This window comes from Haliaeetus leucocephalus, unplaced genomic scaffold (assembly GCF_000737465.1).
Source record: "Haliaeetus leucocephalus isolate CR32 unplaced genomic scaffold, Haliaeetus_leucocephalus-4.0 Scaffold199, whole genome shotgun sequence".
NCBI classification, from domain to species: domain Eukaryota; kingdom Metazoa; phylum Chordata; class Aves; order Accipitriformes; family Accipitridae; genus Haliaeetus; species Haliaeetus leucocephalus.
The window spans coordinates 96,816-106,247 of record NW_010972635.1 but is presented as its reverse complement, the minus strand read 5'-3'; the positions used below and the strand labels follow the sequence as shown (position 1 = coordinate 106,247).

The window sequence follows — 9,432 nt, the reverse complement described above, 5'->3', positions numbered from 1 at the left end:
GGCCCTGGGCCGAGGTCTCGGGGCCGGAGGGGCCCGGGCGGGTTTGGCCCCCCCCGCCGTGGGTGACGGGGGCCGCTGGTGGGAGTCCCCACGGCCGCCGGCTCTGCCCCACAGCGGGACCCAAACAGACCCCCGGCCCCCCCGCCCCGTCTGGGGGTGCACAGGATGGTTGGCATCTGCGGGCACCCTACCCACTCAGGGTAGCATTTTACAGTGTTGGTTTCTTTTTTTTAATCCACGTGAGTTTTCTGCCCTGGATGCCCCATTTCCTCAACCACCTCCCTGCAGTTTGGGTTTTCCAAGGTCTCGCCTATGTAAAACCAGCCTTGGGTCCCTCCCAGTGCGACCACTATGGTCCTCACGCCTCTGTCCTGCTTTCATGCCGGTTTGCCCAGCCGTGGCTTTGCCCGTTGATGAGTGAGTGCCCAACCCCGCAGCCCTGTGGCATGCAAGGTCTGAGTGCAGTCACGGTCTCGTGTGTCTCTCCCTGGCTCGCACAAGAAGGAACTGGCAGTTTCTCCCTGTTAAAAGGGATGAGGCTCTTTGGTGGGATGGAAAAGCATCTTGACCTAGGCAGGTGGTGACGGGGACCGATTCGATCACAGCTCTCAGGAAAGCCCGGCGGCAGGAGCAGCTGGTCAGCAAGCGGCTTCTGCGGGAGGACACCGCAGCAGAGGAGGGTGGACAGGATGGAGCAGAGATCGTGCCGGACCCTCTCTCAGAGGATGAGGTGAAGAGCATGACGTTCTCCGTGGTGATGGGGGTCCCTGGGGTCTTCCCCATCCTCTAGGCATGTGGAGGAGCCTGGGCAGAGGTGGGTTTGGGAGTGTTTTCTAAGTCACTGCCAGACATGGTGGGAAACAGTAAGGTTCTTTGTGACCATCTTTGCGCCCTGCGTTTCTCTGCCTCCAGGATTAACGGGATGAAATCTTAACCCTGGCACTGCTTGAAATTCACCCATCTTTTAATTTTCGGATAGGTTCTTGAGCTGCTCAGAGGCGTGCAGAGGGCTTCAGAAGACAGGAAAAGATCACTCACCCGTCTCCGCTGGGCTCTGCAGAACAAGGAGACTCAGCAGAAGTTTGTCAGGTCAGCCCAGGTCTGGCACTGCATGGCTGGTACCAAGGGCATGTCCAGAGTGGCTCTTTGTCCCGGTTGTTGTGTGGGTGAGTTAGTGTGTGGCCAAGGGTAGAAGGCAGGAGGTGACAACACCCTTTGGGTTCCACCAGGCTGGACGGCAGCATCCGGACACTCATCGGGCTCTTCACCAGCAGCCTGGCTGACATGCAGATGGAGGCAGCCCGCTGTCTCCACGAGCTCTCCCACTCCAGTGACCCTGCTGTGGCTGAGGCATGTCTGCCAGTGACCTCCTATCTCCTCACCTACCTCTCAGGACACAGCATTGAGTTCACGGTAAGATCCGTGCTTACGTTTGCTGGGGCTCTGGCACCTGCTAAGCTTTTGGTAGCGGCTGGGTGTTGACCTCTTTTGGCCAGCCTTAGCCTAACATGGCTCACATAGGAGTGCTGGTGGGAAGGGGCCCTCTGGAAGTCTCTAGTCCAGCCTTCCCCTTGGAGCAGGACTGTCCCCGGTGCTAGCCCAGGGCAGCAAGGCTTTGTCTGGCCAAGTCTTGGAAATATGGAGACCCCCTACACTGTGGCCTGTCCCAACACCAAGAGGAGTTTGGATCCATTGTGTTTGCACCTCCTTCCGGGTAGCTGCAGGCTGCTCTTAATGGTCCCAAGCCTTATCTGGGCCAGGCAAATCCTCCTGTCACAGCCCAGGATGCAGTGGTTTGCCCCACTTGCAGTGGGTTCCTCCTCTTGAGCTCCAAGCTCTGTTTAGGGAAGCAGGAACTGCAGGCTGTGGCAGTTGGACTCCATCATCAGACACGTGGTCTGGCCTCTTGATGCAGGCTGGACCTGGACGGGAGGTACCTTGGTGTCTGTGTGGCGGGTAAAGCAGAAATACAAGATGCGGGCCAGTTTAGGTGTTTTAAAAGATCTTGGAAAAGTGAAAGAGATGGGCAGCAGCAGCCTGGGGTGCAGGAACAGCTACTTTGTCAGCTTACCTTCCTGCAACAAGCAGGCAGGCTTTCGGCCAGGTCGGGAGGAAGAGCAGAGCGTCTGTGGTTCCAAGCTGTGCAGTTTGATCTGGGCGAAGGAGCGAACAGTTGGAGTAGCTCTGGAACACCCATGTGTTTTTCCAGCTGCCGAGCAGTGCGCCTTCTGCAGTGCACTGTGCTCCTTTGAGAAGCAGACAGGATCAGAGCTAAGGACCAAGATGGGGAGCAACCCCAAGGTGATCATCGCATTTTAATGCAGCACACCAGCAGTCTCCAGAATACCGTGGAATTAGAGGTGTCTCAAAGAAATGTTGTAGCAATAATTAGAAGCCCAAAAAACCTCCAAAGTAGAAGTGATCAGATCCTGACCTGAGCCAGATAGAAAAAGAATAAATTGAAGCTGATACAGCTGGGAATGGGGTAGCTGGAGAATCCAGCAGTATCTATCTGTGTTTACCCCTTTGAAGACAGCTTCTGCCCTGCTCAGGGGAAGTGTGTGCCCTAGTCCCAGGGTGCAGGGACCTAGAGGCCTTGCTGGCTGGCCACAGTCCCCCTGTGGAGTGCAGAGGAGGTAACTTGCTCTCTTGGGCATGTTTCAGGAGCTGTGTTTGTACACGCTGGGGAACCTCGTAGTAGAAAGCAAAGCTGTGAGGAAGCAGCTTCTGCCTCAGGGCATCATTCCAGTGCTGGCATCCTGCATCCAGGTGGGTGAAATAGCTCAGTCACACTCTTCCCCTGCCCTGCCCCAGAAAGACGTCTTTTCTTATGCCCTTGAGATGCTGGCTGATGGTACGGAGTTACCAGCCCTCCTTCCAGCTGTGGCCACAGGCAGAGACCCCTCTGCAGAGGGCTGTTCCCCTGCAGGTGAGGGTCTCTCATGGGCTCTCCTGCACTCCATTTTTGGGCCTCAGGTCACCACCCTGTGCTCTTCTGCAGCTGAATGTCTCACATCCGTAACTGCGGCTTGCCGATAACCAGTCTGTAACATGGGGAGCTGGAGGCTTCTCCCCTCTGCACGTCTTGGGTCCAGCAGGCATATGAGACCAACACAGTGAGCAGGGCTGTCGTTTGCAGATCTGAATGCTCAAAGCAGCACTGCTGCTGTGTTTGGGTTCCTGGATCCCTACAGCTGCAGCCCATGTTGAGTGTGGGGAGGGGGAACAGCTCAGCTTCGGTGTGGCCACAGATTGCTCTGTCACCCCCGGTCCCCTGCTATGCCCCCTTTTCTCCAGCATGGAGAGACTGCACGGATCACCTGCTTGGTTTGGTGTGAAAAAGAGGTATCGCCCTCTCACCAGCAGGGCAGCTGGCACCCAGGGATCCCCTGGCTGTGTCATGCAGGATTAGCTTTGTTCTGTTTGATTGCAGTCCCCGCATGAGGCTGTGCTGGAAGGTCTGGGCTACGTCCTCTCACAGCTCCTCCAAGCCAAGGAAGCCCCCACAGAGATCATACCGTGAGTCCAAGCCTCTGTCCTGGTTTCGGCTGGGATAGAGTTAATTTTCTTTCTAGTAGCTGGTATAGTGTTATGTTTTGGATTCAGTATGAGAAGAATGTTGATAACACACTGATATTTTCAGTTGTTGCTAAGTAGTGTTTATACTAAGACAAGGATTTTTCAGCTTCTCATGCCCAGCCAGCAAGAAGGCTGGAGGGGCACAAGAAGTTGGGAGAGGACACAGCCAGGGCACCTGACGCAAACTGCCCAAAGGGGTATTCCATACCATGTGATGTCACGCCCAGTATATAAACTGGGGGGAGTTGGCCTGGGGGCGGATCGCTGCTTGGGAACTAACTGGGCAGTGGTCGGCGAGTGGTGAGCAATTGCATTGTGCATCACTTGGTCTGTATGTTCCAATTTTTTTATTATTATTGTCATTTCATTATTGTTATTATTTTTTTCCTTTCTGTTCTATGAAACTGTTCTTATTTCAACCCACGAGTTTTACTGGTTTTGGGGTTTTTTTTTCACAATTCTCTCCCCCATCCCACTGGGTGGAGGGGGAGTGAGTGAGTGGCTGCACGGTGCTTAGTTGCTGGCTGGGGTTAAACCATGACAGCCTCTTAACCCTGCATCAGGATGGGCCCTGGGGCCCAGCATGGTATTTGCATGCCAGGGACAGCAACGCCTTTCTCATCCCAGTGATATTAATAGTTCAGAGCAGAATCCTACCAGAACTATGGAGGTTCTGTTGCAGATCAGGGTGCAGGGCTTGACTTTTTTCCCTCAGCCTCATCTGAGCAGACAGCTCTGGTATTTCAGTAAAGGACAGTGTTGAGTAGGGAAGGCTCGCAGGGGAATTCTGGCTGTATTCCTCCTGCAGAGGAAAACATCAGCTTGACAGCCCCCAGTGCAAAAAATGTGACCCCAGCCAAGGTGTCCTGAGTGCCCTCAGGCCCTGCCATGGACAGCTAGAGCTTGTGCTGGGCCTTAGTGGTGCCTGAGGCTGCAGCCCTTAAGAGTCTCCTCTAGGCGTGTTTTTGGAGCATGTGGCCCCCAGTACAGGCAAGAGCAACTCTCTGCTTGGTGGCCAGGGCTAGTGTCTTTCTGCCAGTTGTTTGTCCTGCTTGTGCTCTGGCCTGTGCCTCCATTAACTCTGCTGTTCTGACCCCAGCTTGGTTCTGGACTCTGTTCTCCCCCAGCACATGCTTCAACTGGTTTGCTCCGGCCTCAGGGCTGGGATAGGAGCAGCTGTGGAGTTTGCATGGTGTCTCCACTACATCATTTGTAGGTAAACGTGCTTTTCTCCTCATTTTGAGTTCCCTGGGGGCAGCCAAAGAGAGAGGCATGAAGGCCCAGGGTCCTGTGAGGGGACCAGGATTGCCTTCCCTTGCCCCTTTCCCTTGGGAAAGCAATTTCCCTGCCATCCTGGGCATTCCAGCTCTCGTATCTGAGGACACACATGCTATTTGCAGCATCACTGAGTTCCTTTACAGGATAATAACAGGTGATAAACCTGAGAAGGCTGTTCCTAGCCCTCCAAACCGCCCCCAATCGCCTCCCCGTATCTGGAGTTGTCCCCTGCACTCCCCAAGGCAAGCTCCCTGAATCCTCGTGCTTCTGGGGTTGGCTCAGTGTCACCTGGCCAGGCTGGCTGCTGCCAACAGTCTCTGTCTGCCTTGGCATGGCTGCTCCAGTGCCATCTCTTTCAGCAGCCCCAGCAGAAAGAAATGTGTAGGTACTCAAAGAAGGATCGGGGCTGTTGTTTCCAGATCCACACAGATAATTCCAGTGGATCTGTTTTTAAACTGGCTTTTAAACTTTCTCATAAACTCAGAAACAAGCTGCTATTCAAACATGAAACAAGCCCTATGGTGGTTCAGGAGATTGCTCTGAATTTCCAGGCCCCATTGTTAGGTGACAGCCCCTCTCTGAGTGCTGAAAGCAACCATGCTGTCCCTTCCCTTTGCAGCCATACAGCCAATGCGGCATTGCTGTCACTGGGGGCCTTGCCTGCCCTCACCTCACTCTTGCTCGACCTGGCTTCTGAAATCCCCCAAGATGCTCCCGAGGGCCTGGAGCTGGTAAGACGCGGGCAGGGTGCTGGCTGTTCTCGGCACTGCTGTGGGGATTTGGTCCGGCTAAAGGGCTCTGTGTTTCCCACTGGCACAGCTCGTCTGCCCAGTGCTGCGGTGTCTCAGCAACCTGCTCGCGGAGGAGACAGACTGTGAAGTCCAGATCCAGGACGAGCGCCTGCTTGTCGCCCTCTTCCTCATCCTGCAGTGCTTCCTCCAGCAGCACCCGTTCATCGTACAGGAGTGCCTCTGGCTGCTGAACAACCTCACAGGTGAGTGTCCCGCGGGGCTGTCAGCAGAGCCGGAGCTGCTGCTGGGACCTGCCTTGATTGCTGGCAGACTCATGGCATCTTGTCTACAGAGACCTCCCTCAGAAACCTTGATTTTATTGACACGTTCCTTCTCTGCCCACCCTAGCAGACAAGCCCTTCTTCTGCTCCACTCTGCTCAGCCTGGACTTGCTCCCAGCCCTGCTGCAGCTCCTGCCATGTTCCCAGATGGCCAGTGTGTTGGTAAGACCTTGCCTTGTGTCCCAGGTCTGGGGGGAAGAGCTGGACTTTCAGGAGCATGAATCCCACACACACAGTGCTGAAGTTGGAGGTTGGCTTGGGGCAGTAGCAACAGCTTGGCAGAAGGTCTCATGTTGTGATAGAGTCACCATCCACCTCCCCTGAAGTCACTGTGTCTGTATTTACCCTTGATGGAGTCTTGCCCCACCAGAAAAGGGATCCCAAGGCAGATGTTCACTTGGGGCCAGGCCTGCCAGCAGCTGCAGCAGGCCCAGGGAGGCTGCTGCCACCTTCTTTTGGAAAACCCTAAAGCTTTAGGGGGTCCTGGAGGGATGCTTTGCCAAGGGGTGGGTGGTACAGCTGCATCTGCTTGGCACAGGGATGAACAGTGCCTTCGAGTGGTGATGGAGAAGGCTTTTAAAGACCATTCAAAATCCAGCTGGTTGATGGGCACATGGCTTTGGGGAAGCAGCTGGCAGGACGTCCAGGGAGAACATGGGGAGTTCTCGAGAGCCCTCCTAAGCCTGTCAGGAATCTGCCCACTAATGAAGCGTTCACTGCTCACTCCCTCTCACGGCTTCTCTGTCCAGGTCCTGACAGTTCTGTGCAATATAGCAGAGAAGGGGCCAGGCTACTGCCAGCAGCTGCACCAGCAGCCTGCCCTGCCCCTGCTGCTGCCCACCCTCACACTGCCCAACCCTGAAGTGGTGGGGCAGTGCCTCGAGCTGCTGCACCTCCTCTTCCTGCACTGGCCAGAGGTAAGAGCAGGGGGGTACCTGCCCCAGAATCAGGCATGACATCATAAAGCTGTGGATGGGGATGATTACTATTATTTAAATAATACTGCTTTCAGTCATTGCCATGCTAGCCCCCCACTCTTCAGCACCCAAACACGTGCCTGAAGGGGGCACTTGTGTGATGCAGAGGGTGGAAACCCTTCTTGTTTCTCTGAGGAGTTCCTTTTCATTGACAATGACTGTTTTTTGGGCAGGTTGTTTGTACCCTTTGAGATTATTATGGGGGAATTCTTTTGATTCAGTTGTACTGACTTCAAGCCCTGTGCACTCCCAGCCAGCAATCAGCATGGCTGGATTTACCTGGCTTGGGAATTTAGCATCTAGTAGGGCTCTGGGGAATTCCTTCAGCCCCGTTCCCTGGGCTGTACAGTGGTGGCTCTGGGCAGACAGGATCAGCTGTAGCAGCTATACTCAGGTGGCAGGCAGCCAGGTCTCACCCCACCTCTCGCACAGGCTGCTGCTGACTTTGTCAGGCAAGGCGGGCACCGGGCCCTTGAGCAGCACCAGAGCACCCCAGAACTCCAGGAGCGGGCACGAGCACTGCTGGACATGGTTGGGCAGCCCCTGGGAGCCTCCGCCTTCAGTCCTTGCCATGCCACGTTGTCTGCCTTCTCCTAGGCCACACCACCTCTCTTCCCTCCCCCTGCACTCCAAGGAGGAGTAAACTGTTCACCCTGTGCCCTGCATTCCCAAGGGCTGGTTAGGGGTCTAACCGCCAGCTGTAAGTACCAATGCTGGCTGCATGGGGACACTGGTCCTTGGCAAGATATGGGTGTTTCCATCCTTGTTGCCACCTCATAGCTACCAGCAGGCTGCCTCGTGCCTCCACAGAGCTTGGTGCAGGGGCAGAGCTGAGCTGCAACCTGGGCAGATGGGCTCTTGATGATGGGGAGGTGGTGTATAAACCCTCCTGAATTGGCTGTTCCCTCCAGCATCTCCTCTTGGCTTTAAACCCAACTTGCGAAGCTCAGGGTAAGCACATTGCATTTATGTGATTGATAAATTAAAAGATACATGTTTTACATTAAAGATCATCAGTCAAGTCTCCAGCGCACACATATTTACTGTCTGTCTTCACACCTTGCTTTTCACAATGTTCTCCAAGACCTTGGCCACTTCATCCACGGTAAGGTTGTTCAGCGGCACGCTCTTCTCCTTGCCAAACTCTGCAGGAAAGAGAGAGGGTGAGAGAGGGGGCAGGTGCCTTGGTCCTTTTCCAGAGCAAGGGCAACCCAAAGCCCTGGTTTAGGTTTCCCAAGCATCACTGGTGTCACAGCCCAGGTTCCTGTCACCACCCTTTCACACCCACCACTCCCCAGAGTGCCTCCCTGTGCCCACGTTATTGTTTCCACCTTCTCTTTCTCAGCCTTTCCATTGGAGAGAAGCCAGTGCAGCCCAACACATTTCCTTGCCTCTTTTTGTTAACTTGTGCTGCGCAGCAGCTGGGCAGAGGGCACCACCACATCCCAAAACAGCCTGATGGCTTTCAGCCTGGTCACATCAAGATGCTCACCAACACTTCAGTAAAATCGTGCTGAAAAAACTTGTTCCTACAGCACGTCCTACCCAGGGGTATATTTCCCAGCAAGTCATATACACACAAGAGACAGGCACTACATCAGCAGGCTCTACTGGCCTGTGCACTCGCACTGGGAAACTTGTGCTTAAAGAGTCATTGCATCTCTGAAAGAAAGTTTCTAAGCTATTTTTGTCCAGCCCAGATGGCTTTAGGAAGAAAACAAAGCCTTTACAAAGGAGCTTTTCTGCTTCCTCCTTGGCATTTCACTGAGAATGCAGGGAAAACAAATTAAAAACAGAAACATTTTTCTGTATAGGAATCCTACCGGGGTGGGAAATGGCAGCCACAAGCTGGCAAACCACCTTCTGAGCCGCAGGTCCCTTTTTTACCTCCCACCAGGTCACGCAGCTGTAACACACTTCTCTGTAGTCAGTCCCCACCTTGCCTCGCAGACAGCCGCTCCCCCTCCGCCAATGTCCCTTACTGTAACTGCCGAACCCCCCCACTTGCTGCAGACCCGGCGGTGCTTGCCGGCAGGCGGCCCCCACTTACCGTACCGAGCCCAGAGCTTGGGCTGGACACCGGAGCACTCGCGGATCAGGATGGGGAAGTCGGGATTTGCCTTCTTCAGGGTCACATAGTGCTGCTCGATGAAGTCTCTGGGGATGGAAGGGGGAGCGATGGATCCCCGTGGCTGAGTCCGCTGGGACCGGGCAGGCTGAGAGCAGGCCGGTACCTCACGCTCCCGCCTCGCCGGGCCCGCCCGCGGAGCAGCCGCCCGGCCCCGACTCACCTGACGCCGCGGCTGCCCGGGGAGCGCTGGCACAGATGGATGCGAAGCTCCCGCAGGCTGCGACCCAACCCGCCCCCGATGCCCCTCACAACCGCCGCCATCTTCTCTCTAAACCTGACAACAACACGGGGGTGCGACTTCGACGCCCGCCAATCGCGGTGTCCGCCAATCGCGGCGCCCGCCAATCGCAGCGCCCACCGGCCAAAGGCGCGGCCACGCCGCGCGGGGGGGCGGG

At 55.4% G+C, this 9,432-nt stretch overlaps 2 protein-coding genes across 2 annotated transcripts in view; one reads left to right on the top strand and one right to left on the bottom strand.

The window, feature by feature from the left end:
- Positions 1 to 7,777, top strand: part of TMCO6 (transmembrane and coiled-coil domains 6) — an 8,330-nt gene extending 553 nt beyond the window's left edge. The window contains exons 2-12 of the mRNA XM_010565986.1: positions 574 to 730; positions 980 to 1,089; positions 1,230 to 1,413; positions 2,665 to 2,769; positions 3,434 to 3,519; positions 4,679 to 4,795; positions 5,477 to 5,588; positions 5,677 to 5,851; positions 5,997 to 6,091; positions 6,679 to 6,846; positions 7,339 to 7,777. Of these exons, the coding sequence (XP_010564288.1) occupies positions 574 to 730; positions 980 to 1,089; positions 1,230 to 1,413; positions 2,665 to 2,769; positions 3,434 to 3,519; positions 4,679 to 4,795; positions 5,477 to 5,588; positions 5,677 to 5,851; positions 5,997 to 6,091; positions 6,679 to 6,846; positions 7,339 to 7,503 (1,474 nt within the window). The 3' untranslated portion in view covers positions 7,504 to 7,777. The remainder of the gene's footprint in view (positions 1 to 573; positions 731 to 979; positions 1,090 to 1,229; positions 1,414 to 2,664; positions 2,770 to 3,433; positions 3,520 to 4,678; positions 4,796 to 5,476; positions 5,589 to 5,676; positions 5,852 to 5,996; positions 6,092 to 6,678; positions 6,847 to 7,338) is intronic.
- Positions 7,778 to 7,858: 81 nt separating this feature from the next.
- Positions 7,859 to 9,310, bottom strand: NDUFA2 (NADH dehydrogenase (ubiquinone) 1 alpha subcomplex, 2, 8kDa). Its single transcript, XM_010565962.1, has 3 exons — positions 9,198 to 9,310; positions 8,957 to 9,063; positions 7,859 to 8,051 (listed from the first exon to the last, which is right to left on the bottom strand). Exons 1-3 carry the CDS (start codon positions 9,296 to 9,298, stop codon positions 7,960 to 7,962), a joined length of 300 nt encoding a protein of 99 aa, XP_010564264.1. The 5' UTR covers positions 9,299 to 9,310; the 3' UTR covers positions 7,859 to 7,959.
- Positions 9,311 to 9,432: the final 122 nt, after the last annotated feature.

Coding starts and splice junctions, on each gene's coding strand:
- NDUFA2 (XM_010565962.1), bottom strand. CDS start 9,298: ATGGCGGCGGTTGTGAGGGGCATCGGGGGCGGGTTGGGTCGCAGCCTG. Junction 9,064..9,197: donor CCGGGCAGCCGCGGCGTCAG/GTGAGTCGGGGC, acceptor TTCCATCCCCAG/AGACTTCATCGAGCAGCACT. Junction 8,052..8,956: donor CAAGCTCTGGGCTCGGTACG/GTAAGTGGGGGC, acceptor TCTTTCCTGCAG/AGTTTGGCAAGGAGAAGAGC.